The sequence below is a fragment of the Manis pentadactyla genome, chromosome 5, assembly GCF_030020395.1.
Source record: "Manis pentadactyla isolate mManPen7 chromosome 5, mManPen7.hap1, whole genome shotgun sequence".
Lineage (NCBI taxonomy): Eukaryota > Metazoa > Chordata > Mammalia > Pholidota > Manidae > Manis > Manis pentadactyla.
Window position 1 is genome coordinate 105,891,586 of NC_080023.1, and position 24,215 is coordinate 105,915,800.

The 24,215-nt window shown below is 36.4% G+C and overlaps 2 protein-coding genes across 4 annotated transcripts in view; one reads left to right on the top strand and one right to left on the bottom strand.

Annotated features, from left to right (window-relative positions):
- ADAD1 (adenosine deaminase domain containing 1) overlaps nucleotides 1–24,215 on the top strand; it is a 118,416-nt gene that overhangs the window by 64,879 nt on the left and 29,322 nt on the right. The gene's annotated exons all lie outside the window — the stretch shown is intronic.
- IL2 (interleukin 2) lies at nucleotides 1,353–16,955 on the bottom strand. The gene is made up of 4 exons (XM_036922981.2): nucleotides 11,643–16,955; nucleotides 11,494–11,553; nucleotides 9,000–9,146; nucleotides 1,353–6,988 (listed from the first exon to the last, which is right to left on the bottom strand). The coding sequence occupies exons 1-4, from the start codon at nucleotides 11,787–11,789 to the stop codon at nucleotides 6,878–6,880; spliced, it is 465 nt and encodes a 154-aa protein (XP_036778876.1). The 5' UTR covers nucleotides 11,790–16,955; the 3' UTR covers nucleotides 1,353–6,877.

Below are 24,215 nucleotides of genomic sequence, written 5' to 3' on the forward strand. Positions count from 1 at the left end.
CCATATCTAGTATGCTGTTAAACACATCTACTGATTTCTTCATTTCAGATACAGTATTTCTCAGTTCTAGAATGTTCACGTGACTTTTAAAATAGATTGCAGTTTTCTACAAATTTTAATCATATTTTCATCTGTATTTTAGATTCCATGCTCTATTTTCTTGAACATATTAGTCATTCTAAAGTCTGTGTCTTAAGTCTCTATCTGGATTCTGTGGTAAGAGATATCTTATTTTTGCCTCTTACTTTTGAGTGTGTGTTAGCATGCTTCATGATTTTTTAACTAATGCTACATGAGGATGAAATATAGAGGTTTGGGATGGTGTTATCTTTAAAGTAGATTAAGTTTTCCTCAGGTAGGATCTGACTTTTGATCCTGTTGAAGCTTGGTTTTGTATTAGGTTTTGTTAGAGCTGTTGTTCAGATTTGTCCTTATTCCAGTGCTTTTTTACCTAGAGTTTTGGCCCTTCTTTTTTCTCATCTTACATCCTGGCATGTTTACTAGACCCTTTTCGCATAGCATAGCCTAAACTTCAACCTGTGTATCCTCAGCACCACACAGCTCTGTACACAATTTATTTTCCTCCTGTTGTTTTCTGCCATTTATTTTAGTGGCCGGGAAGTGTCTTGTACATGTGCAGCTGATGAATCAGCCATTGAAGGGAATTTGTATGTAGATGTGTGGGCCCCTTCTGCATAGTTCCCTCTGTTTTGCTTCTCAAATCCCATTGACTTTGACAACCCTGTACTCCTACCTTTATTTCCTTGTAGGACTGCCACTTGGGTTCCATTTCCCTGTGCTATAATTTGGAAAATATTTTCAGAGAAAAAGCCAGGATGTCTGTTGTGCACATTCCTTTTCTTGAGCAATGTAACCTGCAAGACCTGACTGCACTGGTTGCTCTCTTCACACAGGAAACTGCTCCCACACTTAGGCCTGAAGGGAGGAGAGAGTAGTAGATTGCTAGGAACTTGAAGGACAGGGTCATAAAGAAAGGAGCATTTTGAGAGGAATATGACCTTTGGTCAAGTGATGCAGTCATCCTGAGGTGGTCCTTCATCCAAGTCTCATCACAGATCCGCTTTGGCCAAACTCAACTAGAAATGAGAAGGCAAGAAAACACATAAACGTAGTCCACAGAAGTCAGCTTAGGGTGGGAAAGGATGTTGAGCTGTCAAGGGGAAAATGGAAGGTAACTAGTACAGTTCACCCTTTTATTCCTCAACATATACTCTCCTCCTTCATTTGGGAGAAAAATTGGTGTCCCAAGCAAAGGAGATAAATGAAATAAAGGAGAAATGATAGAATTCAGTTTTGGTATTTGGGGTAATGTCATTTCAGCAGTATTTTCCCTGAAAAGTAAAATGTTAAGCACCACAAGTATGTTTCACATAGAGGGAGACTAAGTCCCATTTCACATAGTGTGGGACAAACAAGAGAAAAATAAGGAAAATAAATATAACTACTTGAGTCTCTGCCCAGTAGCTAGTCATGAAAGTTGGTAATCATAGCTGCCTTCTTCCAAGACTCCCTGCATGTTCCCTTTTGCCCTCTGCCATTATGTTGGCTGGGTGGAATGCTTTATCTGGTAGTCAACTCCAAATCTCAATTCTGTGGAATCTGAGTCTTTGATGCTTTTGCATTTGGGGAATTGGTATAGCTTTCCATTGACCAGCACTACTGGAAAGAGAAATCTAAGATATACCCCACTGAATTTCTTGTGTTCCAAATATAGTGCTACCTGTTGTATAGATGCTGCCTCTGCTCTGAAGTAGGACTCGATTTCCCTTTGTCATCAAAATTAATCACTCTGGCCAGTACAGTAATCCTTTATGTACCTGTTAGTTCAGCTTTATGAAAAACCCCTAAATGACCAAAAGTAGTTTCAGCTTCCATTTAATCAGTTTTCTGATAGAAGTCAGGTTTCCTGGTACAAACATGTCTCATTGACCACCAAGGCCTTAAAATTGACCAAGCTAAGATTTGATCTATGGGAGGTAAAAAAAGTTTTCAGATGAGTCATTCAGTATAATAATGAGATGGACCACTTTCATTCTACTTCTTGATGCACAGATCTGTGCACTCTGACTGTGGGGGAGACCATGCTGTATACTGGCTTCCATTTTAACACAAATAATGTGTCTTGTGGTACTCTATCTTACTCTCACAATATTGTTTCCAAGTAAGTGTCATAATGGAAACTTCAATAGGCCATTGCACTGTTTTATCAAGCCAGCTGCTTCTGAATTATGGAGCACATAGTAAAATCAGTGAAATCCATGGGCACAGTCCCATTGCCACACTTATTTTGCCATATGTTGTATCCTTTGGCTAGAGGCAACGTGATGGGTAAGGCATTCTATAAATCTACCAATGGTGGTGCTGCAGAGCACTTAAGGCAAACAAAGCAAATCTGTATTTAGAACAGGATCTGTCCTTTCGAGGAAAAAACACTGTTCACTCCATAGTGGGAGAGATCCAATATAATCAAATACTAACAGCCAGCTGGTTCCTCTGGGGAATAGTGCCTTATTAAAGCTCAGCATTGGCTTATGCTTTTGGGAGGGTGGGCACTCAACAGTGGCAGTAGCCAGACAGGATTTGTGAGTGAAAGACCTTGTTGTAGGGCTCATTTAGTCTCCACCCTTGCAGCCATAGCTGCTTTGTTCAGGGGCCTATTGAGTGAGCACTGGATTGACTGGGGAAGGAGACTGGCTAGCATCCATAGGAGGGTTCATCTTTCCACCTGAATAATTAGTCTACCTTACAAAGGGACATTAATATCTTCACATTCACTGCCCATTGAAGAGGTCCATTTACATACTCCTCCCTGTACCTTTTTGTTATCAAATTTCCATTTTCTTTTTTAAATCCCTTATCATCTGGCAGACTCATTACTTCCCATAAGTCAGTCTATTCTAGATTTATACGTCTATTTCTCCTTTAGCATGAAGTGGACAAACAAATGCACAACTTTCAATAGAGTTACACTTCTGGGAGCATCCATTCTAGCTAATACCAGCATCTAGTACAGATCCATTCTTAAACCAGGCTCTTACTTATTCCTCTCTTTTTAATTTGTAATAAATAGGAAGCTCCCTAACTATCCAAAGGAATGAGCTGAGGGAGAGGGGTTAAACTAGATACCATGAGAATCTTAAGTGGTCTGCTTATGCAGTTTAATTATCCCTCCTGGACCTATTCAGATCTACTTATTTCCATTTTATGATGAAATGGTTCTCTGGTCACCCAGTATTACATTTCAGTACATCAGTTAATAACTAGCTTGTGATGGACAGGTCAGGTTACATAATAATGTGAGGTCCTGTGGTCAGGCATTTGGCTATCTTTCAGTAGGCAGGAGCTGCTTGTAAATGGAGAACTGTCTGCAGAGTGGGGCATGGTGTTTGCTAAAAACAATAGCATTGTGTGGTAATTCTCTTCTAGGGATGTTGTAGAGACTTTTAATAGCATCACGATCATAAATACTTTTGGATCCCCCTGAGTCCACTAGGCCATAAAGTCCATGTGGCTGAGGAGTTTGTACTCAGGCCGGGGCCTGCTTTCTGTTGCTGTGGGCCTCACTGAAAACTGACACCCTTATGGGTTATTCCCCCAAATGTGGACAGAGTAGCATATGTAGTGTACTTCCAAATTCCAGAGGCTGTCCAAGCTGTGTACTTCTTTGTAGTATGCTGTTCAAGGCACAGCATCTTGTCCTCCACTTTAAAGGAATCTCCTAACATGCATGAAACTACCAGACCATTAGAAACTTCATTTTTGTAACACATCCCTTCACTTTTGCAGAACTTATCTCCCTTCTTCTACCCCACATATGCCTTATTCAGGCACTGTTCCTGCTTGTTCTCACCAAATCCAGTTAGTATAACATCACCAGTGTAATGGAAGAGCATGGTATTCTGTGAAATACTAAGATGATCAATTACTCTCCAGACATAACAAAGCAGCAGAACTGGTGGGTCCTGGAACTACAGGAATTCTTTTGCTTGTATCATGTAACTTCAAATGGCAACAACTTAGGGACTGTCAACTACGCTCCCTGCAGAATATGGTCTCTTAAAGGGAGTCCTGAACAGTGCCCTTGGCCACTACAGTGGTATGCCACTGGAGAATCTGTGGTCCCTTTGGACCCTCTTGATATGGACTCAGGCTAATAAGCTATATATCTCTCACTTGACCTTCATAAGCTTCCACTCTGGTGGCTCATGGCGGAGTTTCAGAATTACAGGGTCCATTCTAAGCCATTACCTAATAACCTCCAGAATATGTAGATATTTCCCATTCCTCAGTGAATAGTCTCCCTGATAAATATCTTTTCCAAAATGGCCTGGGGAAAATTTTACAGTGTACATCTGTGAACACATTATAGGGTCCTTCCCTAAAGGATCCAGCCTCTTCCCCTTGAGGCATGGATACTGAGCCTATGAGAGTGGCTCAAGTCTGAGAACTGGAAACAAGTCATGAATCCCAATTATAGTGACTTTCATTCGTGTCTGCCTAGCAAATTTAGAATCTACTAATTTTTAAGGATCTTGCAATTAGCCACTGTTACAGATCTCTGTGAATTAAAACAGTTTGATTAGCACTGTGCCCTGTGGTTTACTGTGGTGATTACTTCTACCTTGTCTCAGAGGACCAGGTGCAGCCACCTGGCCTTTGTCACTACAGGATTTCCAGTGAGATCAGGGAAACCAGTTCTATTGAAGCACACCTGTCATTTCTGGCCTAATAAAGAGAACCACCACAGAACAGTGATGCATGCTTGTCTCCCACTTACCAATGCATTTCTTAATGTCTTTCTGGCCAAGATGAGAAGATTGCACATAATAAATCCAATCCAACATTTCAATTTCTCTGATCCTTTGGACTCTTTCTTCTATGGGGAAGCTCTGGCATTTCAACATTGTTAAAAGAGGCCACTGGGGGAGTCCAAGCATTTACTCAACCAGCTATTAATGCCATTTGCAAGTTCTCATTATAGTAATTCTGAATCCTAGGGAGTTGCATTAATCTCAATTAAATCAGCCCGAACATGACTTAATTTTTCACTTCATTGTCCTAAACACCTTATATTGCACTGGCCCAGCAATGTTGAGATCTTAACTCCCATTTTAGGCCTGGACGCAATGAAAAGTGGTAGACGTGAATTCTGAGGACAATTGCCCTCAATATATGAGTAACTGGAAGGTTTTTAAGTAGAAGAGTGGTTTTTTTCCTCAGAAGGGATGTTGTTAAAGGAAAGAAATTGCTTCCATCAATAGGACAGACAAGCAGATGTTTAAAGTTCCTAGCCTCTATGTCTGGAAAATATCTACATCCCACATCTTCCCCATCCTAGTATAAAAGATCTGGAAGGCTTATGCTTTTAATTAGCACTACATCTTTGCAGCCCTTAGGTCAGACTCAGGTTTGTCCTCTGCCATATATACTCTGTGGCTATAAGAGATGAAGGACTCCATCAAAACTGCCAACAAGGGCTTCTGGTTGCCCATGCATGTTTTTAATTATATATTCATAACTTTAGCTTTTTCCCCTTTGTTCTGTGTCTGGGCCTATCGAAAAATCTAGGCAATAATCAATTTTTGTACGTGTTTTTGCTGTAGCAATTAGATGTCAGTGGCCATTTGATCTCACAACACCTTGCCCTCCATCTGCACTTCTTCCTGTGCTACCACTGATAATAATTTGAGTAATCAAGATGCTGCTACATCTCATAGATTTCCCATGTCCCATTATACTTGTGTTCCTTGAATATATGAACAACTCTGCTCAAGAATACTGTTTTGAGGGTCTTTCTTAGGGCTGTTTGTGGTACAATCACTGTGTCTGAGTCAGGAAATAAATGGCATGCTCAGTATAATTCAAGAAGGATCTAATAAAGAGATGATTTACAAAGCTGTGGTCAGGGTACAGAGAAACTGCAAGGGATTATTCAATACTCTGGAACAGTAGAAGTGTTATATCCCTAGGCTTGAAGGGAAGAATGGAAGGAAACACTGGCAGAATGCAGAAGGAAAAAGTCTCAAGAGAGTCACCTTGAGAGAAGCTGGGTTCTTTGGTTGAGAGGCATAGTCATCCATCTGGAGGCTACTCCACAGGGAGAGTCAGGGGAATCCCTTCTGTCCCTCAGACATCCTCACATGGCTCCCCAGTGGCAGGACCCAGTGGAAAGCCAAAGGGCAGGGAGGCCTTTGATCTAGGTCATACCAGGTGAGCCTCTTGAGAGAAAACAAGGTGTAAGGTATTGGAAAATGGATAGAAAGACACACCAACTCTGTGAAGAGTTTCAAGGATGTTTGTGTTGGGCATCTTGATTAAATTTAAGGCATATCCTAGAGGAAGAAAAGAGTATAATTTGATGAGTTTTTCTCAGGACTAAGGATCTGATCAGCTCATGAAAGGAGAAAACAAGAGCTTTGAGAAGCCCATTTCCCATATCCCACATACCTTTCCAGGGGAAGAATGACTTTCATGAGCATCTTAACCATTTATTTGAGTGCACATGAGTAATTCAGAAATATTTTAATGCTTACTCTGTACTGTTCCCAGGATAACAAATATCTGGTGTTGCTTTAATTCATCAACTTTATTAAATAATTTTATTAACTGCTCTACATAGGCATTATATTTAACAATTCAATATAAAAATAAATACTTTGGGTTAAATAATTTAAGTGCATTTTTTAGAGCCCCTAGGGCTTACAAAAAGAATCTTAAAAGATCCATATTTATCATCTGAAGACTAAGAATAATAGTTTCAAAAGGTAGAAAACCTTAAACCAAAAAATAAATATATGTTTTAAATATTTTAAATAAATAGAAAGCTTGATACATTTCAGTGGTAGACCCTTAATTATCAAGTCAGTGTTGAGAAGATGCTTTGACAAAAAGTAATCCATTTGTTTAGAAATTCTACAATGTTTTCTGTCTCATCATCATATTCACATGTGAAACTTGTTTCAGAGCCCTATAAAAGAAAAATTAAAATTTTTTTTAGTTCAGGTTAGTTTACCTCATATATATTCTCAATTGAAGTCTTACAGGCTTTTGTTCTTTATTTTCAAGTATGTTAAACATATTAATCATTCACATTTTCTTGAAATAATTGTAATTATGTGCCAAAATTATGTTATGATACCCAAGTGATAGTAACATAAAACCTGATATTTTCCTCATTTATCAATCTCCGTGAACACAAGATTTTTTTTCCTGAATTGTGTACAAGTAAACGTTTTAAATCTAAACATTTAAAAACAGTTCTAAACAAATATTTCATTAAATGCTACATGCAAAATAAAGTTGTTAAAGTTCTTTTCCTCTAGATATGTGTATATCTTATATAGGATACATGTATGCAGTGATATGCACATATACTCTCTTCTTTTTTAGACTTTAAGTCTCCTATTACTCTATGTGAGTTAATCTCATTTTTTCCCCAATTAACAAGACAGAACTAGCCCAGAGTAAGCCCAGAGTAAGTAAGTAAGTAAGTAGCCCAAGCTTTTGTTTGGGGGAAATTTATATGAAGAGTATTTTCATAAATACTCATACCCACCCCCACCCCACCTCAATAAAATACAGGTGAAATTCCCAACTTTTAAAAGTCTAAACTTTAGAAATTTTGTCCTATGGACAGACTTTCTAGAAATCAGCCTCCTTTGCTGATAGGCGCTCTTTCAATTCTGCCTCTAGCTGACAAGCTAAGGAGAAAATATTCTGATATTTAGTGAGATAAGATGTGTTTTTCAAATTTGAAGTAATTCCTATCCTGGAAACATAAACCAAATGAAAATAAACTTGCAATGTTGCATACCCTAGTGAGTTTTCCATCGTCGGTCAAAAGTTTTAGAGTGAGTTTTCTGATGTTGGTTCCAAAATTTTAGAACAAATCTCTTGACACAGATGAGAAACTGAGTCTAACTACGTCTAGATGACATTGATCTCAGTGTATTTTTTTAAATTTTTTAATTTTGATATCATTAATGTACAGTTACTTGAACAACATTATGGTTACTAGACTCCCCATTATCAAGTCCCCCCACATGCCCCATTACAGTCACTGTCCATCAGCATAGTAAGATGCTATAGAATCACTACTTGTCTTCTCTGTATATACTGCCTTTCCCATGTCCCCCCCTCCCACATTATGTGTGCTAATCGTAATGCCCCATTTTCCCCCTAATCTCTCCCTTCCCACCCACCCTCCCCACTCCCTTTCCCTTTGGTAACTGTTAGTCCATTCTTGGGTTCTGTGTGATCTCAGTGTATTTTTATTTTAATTAAATAGAAAGAAATAAGTGACTCTGATCTGAAAACAACTAGAGTTACATACTTTTAGAAACTTAGTTCTACTGTAATTTAAATTATGCTGTTTGTTTAGGATACCTATTAATTCATGAATTTTGTACTTTGGCAGATGAGATGAAAAAAGAGCCATGAACTTTCATATCACCTGAGTCCCTGTATATTTCATGCATCCTGTGCATTTAAAAATACTTAAGGTCCTGAAAGTGAGTATCACCTCTAAATAAGAAGTTAATTATCTAGTCCATTGGCCATTTTAATGGTTGTCATTTTTTTACATAAATCTCTTAGTCCTTCCACCAAATGACAAGGAAACTCCATTTTAAAAGCCCTTCAAGTAGTCAGTATTGGCTATTCTGGAAAATGATCTGAAGGAATTAAAAATACATATAATGAAACCTGTCTCCTTTCTGTGACATTTAATTCAGTGTCTTCTCCCACTCCCAGTTTTGTATTAATGCAAAAGGTGAAGGAGGACAAGGGTTGAGTGGATGGTAGGTGGAAGCCCTGTAGCTTATACTTCCCAGCTCCACAGTGTATCATCTAACATAAAAATGCTTTATGTGTACATCAGACTTAAGATGTATGAATACTTCAAAAATACAAAAAATATTATACCACTTTCAGGTGTCCTTCCTCTTATTTTATTTCCAGGGGAAAAAATAATGTCTTACCTTTAGTTCCAGAACAGTTACGTTGATATTGCTCATTAATTCTTTGATATCTCTCAAGTGAAAGTTTTTGCTTTGAGCTAAATGTAACACTCCCTCCACAGGTTTGAGTTCTTCTACTAGACACTGAAGATGTTTCAATTCTGTGGCCTTGAATAATTATAAAAATAATTATCAGGTTAGTTTGCTTTGACTAAGGGTCAGAATTAGAAATTAATCTCAAATTTATTTATTGAGTGGCAATATATAGTTTTACCATTCTCCCTGTTCTCTGCATTACTGTAAAGATGGACCAGTATAGTTTACATTATAAGACCAGAAAAACTAGAGTTCAACTACATGTGATTAGTATTAACTGTTGGTTAACAAATAATGAGTCATTAGTTTCAGCTTACTTTGGCTTTGCAAAAAGTCAACATTTCTGCACCCAAATTCAAATCACAGATACAGGCTAATTCTTTTCTAGTCTGGGTAGAAATTATTAGAACCAGAGTGGTCACAATGTGGATGTATAGGATCAGAGTTTATGACTTTAACATTTACTAATCCAAGAGTTTAGAATCATAGAATGTTACAGACTGAAGGAGCTCTCTAGGATTATGTCTGTCACAATCCCAACATTTTATAGGTTAGGCAATTGTAACTATACAATAATGACTCAATATAGCAAGTTACATATAACTATGTCTTAATTTTTACTTTTCTATAATAAGTACATTAAGATGCATTTTTAAAAAATTTGTACCAAACAAATAAAGGTTCAATATTTAAGGGATTTTTGGATGGACCTCCTGATCTCGACCTCTGCACACCTTTACATATATAATGTTAATACTTCATACTTCCATGGTACATTATAATTTCAAAGTGTTTTCTCCTAAATAAGCCCATTTAAGTCTCACAGCCACCTTTTGAGATAGGCAATGCAGTGTTGTTATCTCCATTTTACAAATAGTGAAACTAAATCACAGAATTTAAGTATCTTCCCCAAGGCCACATGACTAGGTGGAGCCAGGATTTAAATTTTAATTATTTTTCTTTATAGCATTAGCATAGCATCTTTTGAATTAAATGTTTTTATAGCTTTCTAAAATCTTTTGCAGACATGGAATGATAGTAAATTGAGCAAGTGAATGAAACCACATTACTTTTGGTTTTAAATAGATTTTGAGTTGTCATTTAGAAACTATAATGTTTCAAAGAAATATAACACCACCCTCTTAATTAACTTTCTAGCAATCTTTAGAGGGAGAGGTTGGACTATATCACATATATTTTATGACAGTTCCATCTACTGCCCTTTCAACAAACTTACAAGTTCAGGGCTTAAGTTTTTGGCATGGGCAACTTGGAGCTCTTTCCCTCAGACAACAGTCTCGTGCCTTTCTGTTACTGTAGGTAAGAGTTATGTGGTGCTGATTAAGCTGCAGGAGCATCTCTAAGTTATTTCCTTTTCATCTTTCAAAAGGGTAGTTTGAAGGATAATTTCCTTTAATCAATAAAAGATGGATCAATGCAATTGTATCTTTAAATCCCCTTTTTTTTCTGAGCTTGGATTCACCCTTGGACAGACTCTTTCTGGCACCAGTTTTACCCACTCTCTAGTGAAAGGCACAACCACTAGGAAACTGTACTACTTGCAAACTCTAGGAGCTTAGATGATCTATGCTTATTTAACTACCTGAATCCCAAAGTGACCAAAGGAATTAATCTTATAAAATATCATAAGTATCAAGTCTCTAAGTCTATTGGCATAAAGATGTGTAAGTCCAAAATTTTACTTTGTACTCCCCAGCGATAATTTTGTCTTTACTACTACTACTACTAGTATTAGTTAATGCTTATATAGTGTTTACCATATGCTAGACACTGTTCTGAGTAATTAACATCTATTCATTAATCCTCACAAAACTCTATGAAGTATGTACAATTATCACTCACAAAAATAGTTAACTGAGTCACAAAGGGAGTAGGTAACTTGCCCAAGGTCACAAAAGCTAGGACATGGCAGAGCTGGCATTTCAACTCAGACAATCTGTCCCTAAGGCCTGTGCTATTGATTACTGCTATAATGCCTCTCAGAGGCCCTTAGGAATCTTTCCTGAAACAATAAAGAATTTTTTAAGAGGATTCTTCTGAAATAAGTGTTTATAATTTGCATAATAAAATGATGTAATCAAATGTATCTGGTGATTTACATTTTTAAATAAAACAATAAAGTAACATAATCTTTTAGAATTGTCCTGGCAGTAAAGTGAGAATATTATTAATATTTTCTTCCCATTTCCTCTCCCCCAAAACACAATCAAGTACATATTAAAAAAATATACAGACATTTTATAAAAGCCCCTTATCAAAACTTAAGTTTTTTGCAAAGATACTGAAGTTACAAATTCTCTGACTCAGTTGACATGCTATTACTCCACAATCAGTGTGCAAATTTTCATACTACTTTATATATCATTAACATAAACTGAACATAGAAAGTTGTACTTACCTTCTTGGGCACATAAAATGTAAACGTGAGCATCCTGGAGAGTTTGGGGTTCTCATAATTCTGAGAAAGCATGACATTATTATTAAAAAATGAACTTCAGTTAGAAAAATTAAATGTAATAATTTAGTAAGAAAGAAAAACATACTTACATTAACTCCATTCAAAAGCAACCGTAAATCTAGCAGTAACTGCTCCAGTTGTTGCTCAGTTTCCTTTGTAGAGCTTGAAGTAGGTGCACTGTTTGCGACAAGTGCGAGAGTTAGTGCAATGCAGGACAAGAGCTGCACCTTGTACATTGTGGCAGGAGTTGAGGTTACTGTAAGTAGTGACTAGAGAGGCTGATAGGAAGCTCTCAAACAAGAGAAGTAATTTATACTGTTAATTCTGGAAAAATATTATGGGGGTGTCAAAATGTTTTACATATTACACATATTTTCAAAGATTCTACCTGTGTGGCAAAAAGCATTACCTTTGTTTTTCCTCTTCTGATGACTCTTTGGAATTTCTTTAAACCCCCATAAACTGACTGAATGGATGTAGGTGAAATCCCTCTTGGTTACATTAGCCCACACTTAGGTGGCAGTTCTAATTCATACACCTTCTGTATGAAACAGTTTTTCCTCCCTCTTTCTTTAAGGGGGTGGGGATACAAAAGTGGCTCATGAAAATTTTCTCTTTGTCATAAAACAATGCTGAATATGTAGAGCAACATGTGGTGATGGACAAAAGCAAGAGTAAACAGTTGAGAAGAATAAATTTCTAGATTTGTTGATTAAACAGGAAGAATATTGGTTTCCTGTTTCAGGATGGTTTTACCTTTTTATCTACACAATGACTGAGCTAATGCATACAACATGACAGGTTCCTTCTTATACAATTAGCTAGAGAAATACTAGGATTAGAATACATAAAATGTGCATTGAGCTTCTGGTATTTTATGCTGTTTTAATTTTAACAGGTTTCTTGTACCCATTTAAATCTCTTAGTGCCTGTTGTAATTTTTTTGAAAAAAATAAAAATATGTTTTAAAAATATTCAAAAAAGGGTTTGCTTCTAAGAGTACTGATACTAGTTTGGGAGCTTTTTAGGACATACTTATTTTTGCTCCTTTATTATTTTTGCTGGGCATCAAGGGGATGTAATGGGAATTGAAGTGTTGCCAGAATCAAGAATGCTTTTTCTCCCTCTCAGTCTCAGGGACCACCTGAGCTATTAGATCTTTCTTCCACCCTCAAATCTGTTTCATTTCTCTCTCTCTTTATTGAACATATTTCTTATATTTCTTTCAATGTAAGGCAGAAAATGAGCATATCAGGGATCCCAAAGTTTGTCTATAAGGAAATTTACTAACTGGAATTCTTGAAAACCACTTGTATATTCTTAAGGAGAAATATGATCTGGCCAGCTTGAGGTGTACCAATGCTGGCCTAGCTAGTGTGCTGGTGGGTAAGAAAGGCATGATAATAAGCCCAGGAAACCATGGTAGCTCATGGGGGTATATGTGTTTGTGTGTGCTTGTGCCTTGTGGAGTGAGAGCTGTCCACAGTTCAGGGGTACCTGAGCTCATTTATTCCAAAGTGGCTCTTATAATACAGAGGCCATAACTCAGCACAAGTTACTAAGTGAGTTATCCATTATAATTCATGGAGTACCTTTATGAAAAAATGAAGTACTACAAACAACTTGTGACAAACACTCAGAAAACAGTTTGTATCTAAGGGTCAGTACTGATGCTAGTTTTATAATAGACTGTATGTGCTATATGTAAACCAATCCATGTGTTTCTAGTTTTTATATTCTTGCCTCTTTAACAGATTTTGATTTATCCTCTAAAGCACCTGGGACACTGTCAGTGTAACAGTATATGTAATAGTAATGAAATAAAATCAGATCCGTATTTTTTTAGTCAGTAGACTGGGTTAGGATATTTAGGATATGTATTAATTTGTCCTCAGTATAATGCATTAATGATGGTAAAGGCATATGCTTCTAAATTAAACTGGGGAGAATTAAGGAAATCCTTTCTCAAAGAGATTGCCGGGAACTCCATTTTTATTACCTTATTCTTTTCTAGTCTTTAAACAGACATTTATCTAGCACCTGTAATGCGCTCAGGTATATAGAAAGAGAAAAAGAACAATGTGCAGGTACACAGTCTAGCTGAAACCTTACCACAAACCTGTGAAGTGGTGGTTCCCATTTTTCAGATTAGACTCAAGAAGCTAAGTCACTTGTTCTAGGTCATTCAGCCCTTACTGCCAGTGAGAAGCAGAACAAGAATTTGAGAGCAGAATGTTCTGACTACAAAGTCCACCCTCTTACCATTCGTATTCTTTCTCAAAGAACCTGATCTATATAGGGAAGACATGACAAGAGACAAGTGTAATCCTAGGTAAAAGGTGGATGCTGCCTTAAGAGGTGGATTTAATGTATTTTGAAGAAAGAACATGACTTTAGCCATTGTGACAAAACGGCTAAACCGTAGATTTAGATTGGGAGAAGAGTGGGTAGGCAGGAAAGGCTAAGCATTCTAAGGAGCACTTAACTGTACTTACAGTGAACATGGGAAAATGGTTCAGTACTATTTATGCATTAGGCAATATTCTGAAGAATATAAAACATCTTTTAAAAAATTTTAAATAAGCATTATGGTTCCTTAGGTGGAAAAAAATTGAGGAAAAGCCAGATTAGAAATAAATGGTCTTTCCTCTTAGAAAAGATTAGAGACAGAGACAAATTGTTGTGGTCTATCTTTTATTACTAAAAAATGAAAAATGTCTTTCTGTACTTTCAAAAGAAAGTTAACATTAGTTCTAAGGGAAAGGCTCTTTAGCAATCTGTGTGTCATCTTTATTATGCCTTCTCACTTCTCTAAAGACTTCAGTGTCTCATCCCAGCATCATCAGCTCAAGCCTTTACCCTTCCAAAATGGAAGAATTCAGACCCACACATTTTTCTGTGTGGGGACTTTTCCAGTGAGGCCTTTGATGTTCTCATAGTCTTCATATTTATATTTCTCCAGATATTTCCATAGAGAATGGCTACACTTATGGGACCCTGTTGAAAATTGAGTTACTAGGGCCTGGCTTATCCCTACTGTTGCATAAGAGGCATCATTATGTAAATTGGCCTTATAATTTCTATTTTGAAATGCTTGGGGGAAATGCTACCATATGCTGTGGCATACTTTCACTTTTTAACATATCTGACACATCAGCTGGCCTTTCTGGCTGTAGTGGTGATGAAGTCAGTAGTATACTGCTAGCTACCACATGTGTCACACCCCCAACTTCCCCTTCAAAAATAAAATTGTACTATTCAATAAGAAGCTATGTTAATGGCTTAGCATTGTCTGTGACTCAGCCTCTTAAACTCAAGAGCAGTCCAAGTCTTTTAAAAAGGGAAGCCCCAGGCCATGAAGCTGGCTACCAAAGAGGTTGGTCATTCCGCTGCACACATTCATCAATGTTGACTTTCAAGGATTCTGCCTCCTGCAAGAACTTCTTCTTTCTGACCCTCTTTTACAGCTTTATACAAATTTTAATTGGTCTAGAGTTGATGCCTCTATTACTGCATCGCTTGTCACTTTATTGAACCCCTTGGCTTGTCAAGATACAATTCTCTCCTTTTGAAGTTAGGACATATTGTTGGATAATCTCCATACCACTCAGAATTCTTCTGGGAGCTCTGTGTCTCCTGTGAAAATCTGAGTTTCCTCTGGTATAGATTGGTGCCAAGTTTTTGTCTTTATCAGACCTATGGTCCTCCATAACGTGATACACTTCTGCAAATCTTTCTGTGGCTCTCAGTTAAGTCTTGTTAGTATGTTCTCTTTTTCTATGTGCTACATTTTAATGATGATCATAACCTTTTGAGATAGAAGAATTATTTCCTTGATACTTTTAATTTTACTAAGTGTTTTCAAATTCATTATTTCATTGAGTCACATTTTACTGATTCGCTTTTTGACAGATGTAGAGGTTAAGTGACTTGCCCAAGATCACATTCTTAAATTACTGGTGAAGTGGAGTGAAAGCCCAAGCCTTCCTGGCCCCTAATGATCTCATATATTTCCCATGTGAAATAGAGATGCCAGATTCTGGGCCCATTAGGCTACATAGAGAAGCTGAATTAGACTGTGCCTACTCTTCCATCTCACTTTATCAATGATGGCTAGTGAGTCAAGTGAGACATCATCCTACTTCACATAACCAACATCTTGTCTGAACAGCTTTAGAATTTGTAAGAATTTAGAGGACATGAAGTCACACAATAGCCACAAAAGCTGGGTTTTGCTCATGTTTTGAATCTCTTTTTAGGGTCTTTTAAAAGCACAGGAGGATTTGATGTTTCCTAACACTCCTTTTCTATATAAACTAAGAAAATGATTATAATCACTGTGAATTTAAGCTGCCTTGTACTTCTGGAGTGCAGTGTTCTTAGGCTGATACGGGGATATCACGCTAGGCAACTGTGTGCATTTGGCAAACGAGAGACACCTCACTACTTAAGTGTGATGAGAATGGGAGTATCTTCAAAACTTGAAGTTTTACTTTTCATATAAATTTAAGACCCCTATGGTAAATCAGCAGTTACTAGAGGTAGAATATGATAATTATCTGATAATAATAGTAATAGATATGCAAAGCATTTAAAATTCATATTTTCATATCAATTTATATCTCATTTCATGGCAAAATAATTAAAAAAACATTTTCTGGCTGTATATATTTCATGATGTACTGTATTTTACTTGTACATTAAGAATTAAGCCCTGAAACTTACAGATAAATACTTAGCTTTCTCCTCTGCCAAAATAAATGCCTTCATTAAGATCTGTGAAAATAATTATTTACATTGTTTTACATTAAATTGTTTTTCCTGCCTAACTCTGTTTCTAAGTTCTCTGTTAAACATTTATTCTTTGCTGCCTATAGTAAGCTTTGTATGTATCATTGACATCATTGTTCCATCATTCTTAATGGTAAAAGATAAATTTAGATGCATTAACAATTTTATGAGTTTATTTGAGTGAAAATTGACTTCAGACAGGCAGTATCCAGTCAAGCAGATAGAAAGGAGCTCTGAGGAGCTGTACAAAATGACAGACTTCCGTAGCCAGGATGGAGCGGGAACAAGGAAGTTTTACTAGGCAAAAACACAAAGTAATTATTGCAAGGGTACTTTCCTTTAGGGGGCTGTAGGCACCCATCAGGCAGACTACCTAACTGGGGCTGAACAGGCAATTCTTGATTGACTGGTTTAAGATTCCTTCCTGGGGGAGCCAAAACTGCATTTTCTTGTTTGGTGACATGCCACTCAGCATAAGCAGCTCTGCTTGGGGCCTCTATTCTTGTTTTTAACACTAAGTAATATGTTTTTGAAAGATTGTAGACTGATTTTTATTTTAAAATTATCTAATTACAAAATAATACTCATTGTAGAAAATTTGGAAGCTGCAAAGAAGCTAAAATATAAAACAAAAATTAACTAATCTTACCAGGTTAGAGATAGCTACTCTTACCACATACTGGAATTTGTCTGTCTAGTCTTTTTTGTGTGGTATGGTTTTACATGACTTTTAATGTATTATAAATGTCTCACATGTTAAGTAGCATTCTAAAACATTTTTAATGAATAGGATTCTGTTTTGTGACTGTATTCCGTGATTGGAATTTGGATTAATTTACATTAATTCCAATCATGCGCAGTTATGAATAGTGCTGTGATTTACAAAATCTTTTGCATATAAATATTTATCCAAATTTCTGATTATCTCTTAGGTTAAAATCCTAGAAGTGGAATTATTAGGTCCAAGAGTATGAACATTTTAAGGCTTTTGATGCTTATTCAGAAAGTTCATAATACTCCTGTTAATGCTATGAGCCTGTTTTTCTGTACTGCCTACATAGTTTCCATATTATCAAATAGAGGAGGAGATAAGAGGGAGAAAGAGGGAATGGTGAAATGTATGCTGATTTGTGGTTATACTAATACCCTGAGGTCCAAATTTGGAATTGGAAGTCAGTCAGAACTGAGTGAAAGTATCACTCACTGGCTGTGTGACCTTGAACAAATTTCTTATTCTCTATGAACTTGTTTTTTTCATTACTAAAGTGAAAATACAGACCTCACTAGACTTTCATGAGTGACAAATAAGATGGCATAGGTGAAAGCACACACCACACTAATCTGTTCCCTTCGAATGAGTGAGTGATCCCATCAGCACTGTTTCTGTTTCTGATATTCTACATCCTCCCCCTTTCTACCAAGATGTTTTTTTAAATGATGGCATTTGCTTGGCATAGTATCTTTATATCATCCAGGTTTACCAATCTGCCTAATCTGAGGGCTGATAAAAAGTATAGGTGGGAAATTTGACCATGCCAGCATTGCCCAGATTAAACTCAGGTAAAATCAAATTTAATTAACCAAATGATTTTTAATCATTCATGAAGTTACTGCAGGTAAGGTATAATAGAGATATCATTCCATAATATGTCAGTCCCACCTAAGTGGATCTCTGTCCATTGTATGGGAGGAACAGCCCTTTTCCCTCTATCCTTCTGTGTGCCTGGCTGAGATCCTCATAATAAAAGATTAATAGAAAAAACTAAACACTTTTAATTATGTATGTTTATACCTACAAAGATAGGAGACTCAAAGGCAGCCAGAGAATTAAGGCTTATGTACCATCCTGAGTGAAGGAAGGGATAGGGGTCCGGGACTCGAAAGCAGGGCAGGCAGCTCACGGGGAGGTGAGCAGGAGTGTTTGGTGAGCAAAGGCTACCTTGCCGTGGAGTGAAGTATCCCAGGTGGAAAAGTTATCTCTAGTAATAGCTCTCTCCTTGATACAGGCACACTTTCTGATGTAGATTTGCTTTGTAAATGTAGGTTTCTCTTACAAAAGGATAACTTGTCTGTTTTTAGTGGTTCTCTTGTATCTGCAGTTTCTCAAAACAATCAACTCACAATAATCCTTATGCCAAAGAGTCATATTTTGGGGTGGCATATTCTGCTGCCCTGCACTATCAAAACTGACCTATCCTGATCTTAATTGCAGGACAACCTCATTTCTCTAAAATAACTGGAAACCAGAAAGTTACTTTTTAAAAAATCCTCAAAGCAGCAAAAGCTCATGGGGAAAAGAATCAATAGGTTTCTTCTCATGTGCTGAATTATTAGCAGTGTCTCCTTGGAAGGCTATATTGAAAATACTTCTGTCCTCAGTGGAGGAGTGTGCTGTGGCTATTTCATCTGCAGTGGGTTCTGGAATGTGGAGTAATAGCCTGCATGCCAGTTCTTTAACATTTCTGCTCTATGTTCATGCTTTCTTTATGCCCAGTTCCAGCCAGTTTTGTTATTTGTTTTCAAGAGCATGGTAGATTAGAAGCAATTGTTGAAATTGGGCTGCCTGCAGAATAAATGATTGCTGACAGTTTAAAAGGATGGGGCATGAGAGGTAAACAGAAGAATAGAAAACAAGTATTTAAAAAGTGAAGTAAATACAGGAACCAAAGAAAAGCACAGCTTCCTGGAACCTTAGTGTATGATCCAATAGCCCTGAGAGTCCAGCATCATAGCAGAGTTTAAAGACTGATGTTCATGGTGATGAACCTGCTTGCAAAAAATGGTGAAATTATGTTCTGCTCTGTTTAAATCTGCTTTGTTTAGGAAGTAAGAGAATATGTAATATTTGGGGGAGAAATTTCCATCTCGGATGGTTAAGATAAAAACAAATTTATTGTTTCAGCAAAAGCAAATGAGAATACTTCATACATCCGCAAAATCACGGCAAAAAATTATTATAGAAAACAGAAATACTAAAGAAGAGGAGGAAGTCAAGCAAACCAACTCTTTCAGGGCCCACTCATAAAGCCCACAGAGGTGGGAGGAGGAGCCAGCCTCTGTGAATAAAATGCACCTATAGTTCTATTGGTGACAGAGGAGCTTTTGTGACACCTCGTGGTAAATGGGCTTTTTAATACTGACAAAGCTTCCAGAAATAGTTATCTATGTGGCTAAATATAGAGTCAAGCTTGCCTCTTTAGAGTTGTTTTTTTAAAGACTTACAAATATGCACCTTAATTCTTAATTCTCTTTTCTTCCTTTCATAAGTATTGGGCTAGTCCTACAATACTGGGCAAATAATTCTGGGCTACTTAACCAAGTGATGGTAGGGTTCTTGCAGAATTTATTTCACCTCTTAGGCCAGACTTGTTTTATAGACTAACTTGCACAGGCCTTCTGTTTGTGTGTATCTGTAATTATTTATTTTTAAGGATTCAGGCAGATTTTATCCATAGGGTAAGAATATATTATGGACCTTATTACAAGCATTGGCAAATCTCTGGGATATTTTAATCTGATTCATAAATTGTGAGTCATCATCATCACTAACCAACAGACAAAGTTATTTTAACCTAGGAAGAAAATCTTGTACATAAATTTGTTGACAATCATTGTATCAGCCCTTGCATGCAATATGAGGAAGCTTCTACTCATCCTGAAGGCACACAGTCACTGAAAATATTTATATTAATAACATATTTTCTATGCAAAATTAACCTAAAGAAATTGACATTCTTTCTCTTCCTTCCTCTCTCTCTCTCTCTCTCTCTCCCTTTTGACAGACTTCTCACATTGTGAGTTTGCAAAATGGGGCAGTTATTACAAAACCATTGAGTTAACTTTAAAATATGCAGTATACCAAAGCCATATAATTATTTCTAGCATCCCTTTTTTTCTAAGGTGAGGGAGTAAACCCAGTAGTGCAAACAAGAGCCATTTGGAAGGCAACTGAGATGATGTGGGTGTGATGGACACCCTGAGATGATGTCTGAGTTTGGATATGGTTTTAGAGAGTTTGGGTATGGTTTGGGGAGGCAGCACTAAGAAGAAATTTTAGAAGGGAATATTTGTTCAGGTAAGATGCAGGTTCCTAAAAGAAATGACCATAGGTTGGCTGCTTTGTGGAGCAGAGTGATGATGAAATATTTTGAATATAGCAGGAGGCAAAATAATAATGCTTAATTTTATTTCTTCCTCAAGTGAGGAATCACTGTTGTTTTATCTAGGACTACCAATGAACATGGTAAGAGGTAGCATAAAAATGCAAAAGACATTCTTGAATATTAAAAGTATATATATATATATATATATATATATATATATATATATATATATATATTTGGAGCAAAAGGTAACTTATGTTTTCCATATAGAATATACAGAAGACAATGAATAACTTTTTGTTGCCTCACATTGGAGGCAAACTGACTGTAAACCAAGATAATACACACTTTTATTCCTATAGTCAATCTCTGTGGTTGGCTATGTTGGCTGTGGAGGCTAAATATCAAACCGTTAAAAATACTTTTTTATAGTTGGAATATCACTGAAAGTTCTGTTGATAGGCTCATAAACTACCAAGAAGGATTAATATAATAAAACTCTAGTTAATTGAATTTTGACAAGCATGCCAGTTCAATTCAATGGAGGAAGAACAGTCTTTTCAACAGCTGGTGAGCTGATGTTGGGACAACTGGGCAGCTACATCCAAAAGAATGAAGGTCGACCCTGACTTCATACCATATACAAATATTAAGTCAGGATGGATCACAGACCTAAATTTTAGAGCTAAAATTTAAAAACTCATAGAATAAAACATAAGAGTAAATATTTCTAACTTTGAATGAGGCAACGGTTTCTTAGATATGTCACTAAAAGCAAAAGCAGCAAAAAATAATTAAACTTCATCAAATTTTAAAACTTTTGTAGTTCAAAAAACACCTTAAAAATAGTAAAGATAACCCACAAAATGGGAAAAAATATTTTAAAATATGTGTCTTATGAGTGACTTGTAGCCACAATGTAAAAGAACTCTTAGAACTAAACAATAAAAAGTCAATCCAATTTAAAAATGACAATGATTTGAATAGACATTTCTCTAAAAAAGATGTACATATAACCAAAAAAGCACATGAAAAGATGCTCGGATAATGCCTAATCATTAGGGAAAGAAAACCAAAACCACAATGAGATGCCTTTTCATATCCATTAGGTAACTAAAATAAAAAAATAATAACAAGTGTTGACAAGGATCTGAAGAAACTGGAACCTTTTGATGCATTGCTGGTGGGAATGTAAAATAAAGGTACAGCAGCTTTGGAAAAAGTTTGGCATTGCCTCAAAATATTAAACAGAGTGCCCTATGAACCAGCAATTCCACTCCCAGGTGCATACCCAAGAGAAGTGAAAAAATTTCCACAGCAAAACTTGGATGCAAGCATTCATAGCAGCCCTAAGCAAAATACCCAAAAAGTGGAAGCAACCCAAATGCCCATCAACTGATGAATGGATAAATAAAAGTGGTAATATCCATATGATGAAATATTTACTTGGCAGTAAAAAAAACTGAAGTACTGATATATTCTACAACACAGATGAACCTTGAAAACATTATGGTAATTTCAAGAAGCTGGTCATGAAAGGCCAAATGTTACTTGAGTCCATCTATATGAAATGTCCAGGAAAAGCAAATCTATCATGGCAGAAAGATTAGCAGTTTCCAGCGGCTGCAATAGAGAATGGGGAGTGACTACTGATGGGAATGAATGTTCTAAAATTAGATGGTGTTGGTTGTTGTCCAACTTCCTGAATATACACCACTGAATTGTACACTATGGTATACAAATTATATCACAAACCTGTTAAAAAATTTTTTGCTAGCCTCTCAGTTGTGGTTGAGACAGGTAGTATGCTTTGGTTTGTGGCTATACCGACATAAATAATGTCCCCAACTATATTCACTTCTGAGATTAGCATACTAACCAGTGTATATGAAACAACTGTATTATTACATTAAGAAGAATGAAATAAATGGATTAAAATTTAAAATTGTCTTTATTGTTAAATAATAGAAGATGGCATTCAATCACTACTCCTATTGCCAATTACCACCACCTAATTAAGTCCCAAACATTGAAAAAGTGGTAATGCTTTTTTTTGAGTAGTAAACGAACACATCAGTCTATCTGAATACGTGAAAAATATTTTTAAGTTAGGTAAATGTACTAACAAACAGTAAAGAAATGTGACAATGATTCCAGAAAACATGGTTTCATGGTCTTCCCTGTTGTTTGCTATGGGAGTCCCATATTCTGCTAACTGCTCAAAATTTTAAAAAGTATGTAGTCATCTTTGTTTTCTTTCTTTCTCTTATGCCCCATAGTCAATCTGTCAAAAAATCTTACTGGTTCTATCTTCAGAATTTATCCTTAATCTACCACTTCTAACCACAGTTATCTCTACCACTCTAGTCTAAGTCATTATCATCTTTGTTTAAATATTTCAATAACTGTCCTCACTATTGCCCTGTCCTCCTGTTCTTGCTCCACTACAAGCCTCTCTCCACACAGGAGACAGATTAATCCTTCTAAAATCTAAATCAAATTACGTCACACCAGTCAGAACCTTCAAGTGTCTTCCCATCTCACTAAAAATAAGTCAAAGTTAGTAATTGACTTACAAGTCCCCCCTCGTCTGATCTCAATAATATCAACTCCCCTGTTCTCTCTTACTCACACCCAGTAACACTAGATTCCTTACTGTTGTTCCTTGAGCAAAACAACCTGTGACCCTCTCAGGGCCATTGCATTTGCTGTTCCTTCTGACTGAAATGCTCTCTACCCAATATCCACTGAACCTACTACCTCATCTTCAATTCTTTGCTCAAATGTTTTCCTCTCAAAGAGATCTCTTCCAATCATTTTATTAATATTCATCCCCCAGGAACTATCTCCCTCTCTGTTTTTTCCCTCTTTATAGCTTATTATTATCTTGTAATACACTGCATAATTTTCTTGCTTATTCATTAATTATCTGTGTCCTCCTACTATAATAAACTCTGTGAAGGCAGGGGTTTTATTTGTTTTGCCTATCACTATCTCTAGGACTTACAGCAGGATCTGACACATAATTATTACTCAATATATATTTGCTATATGTCATTCTAAGGAAATAGGATTTTTCCTGAGTATGGAAAACATTCATAGATGTTGTATTTGCATTTGACAGATTCCCCTAGTAGTATTATGGAAACAAAATTGAAGGAGCTAAACGAAGGAATGACTTCCATTTCTCATGTCAAAATTTTGAAGAAACATTTTAGTTAGGGTCTGAACTTAGCTTAGGAAAGCTACCAGTCATTTCTTTGAGAAATGCCTTAATTTAATTAAATAAAAGATAAAGTCTGCATTTTATTTGCTGATTTGTGAGCATGAGGTACAGCATCAGGTTTGTATATAAATATATCATGAGGTTTTAAGAGATTTAAAATAAAGCAATGCTGTCATCTAATTTGGAAGCAATAAAGTGCATTGAAAGTTTTGGTAGAGAAAATTGTAGTAGGAGAGAAAGATGTGTACAGTAATCCAACTGAAGTTCTTGGTAAGCAAGAAAATTTTCTCTTATTAAAGACAAAAAAAAAAAAAAAAAAGAAAGAAAATACCCCAAATAGGTATCCATTTCATAGTGTTCAGGATGGAAAGTTACTCATCTCAAATAAGTGAGTGCCTGAATTCTAAAAGAGCAGAAAAAGGTGTCCTTTGAACAGATGGAGTTTTCAAAAAATCAAACCCATATAAAAACAAAGAACCTCCTTTGTTCATTTCCACTATCTATGGTCAAGTGTATGTCCCATGTTTTTCTTTTGATATTTA

Bases quoted from the DNA above. Each gene is read 5' to 3' on its own strand.
- IL2 (XM_036922981.2), bottom strand. From the start codon at position 11,789: ATGTACAAGGTGCAGCTCTTGTCCTGCATTGCACTAACTCTCGCACTT. The intron at 9,147-11,493 runs GTAAGTACAACT...TAATTATTCAAG, and splicing joins CATTTTATGTGCCCAAGAAG to GCCACAGAATTGAAACATCT. The intron at 6,989-8,999 runs GTAAGACATTAT...TTTCTTTTATAG, and splicing joins TAACTGTTCTGGAACTAAAG to GGCTCTGAAACAAGTTTCAC.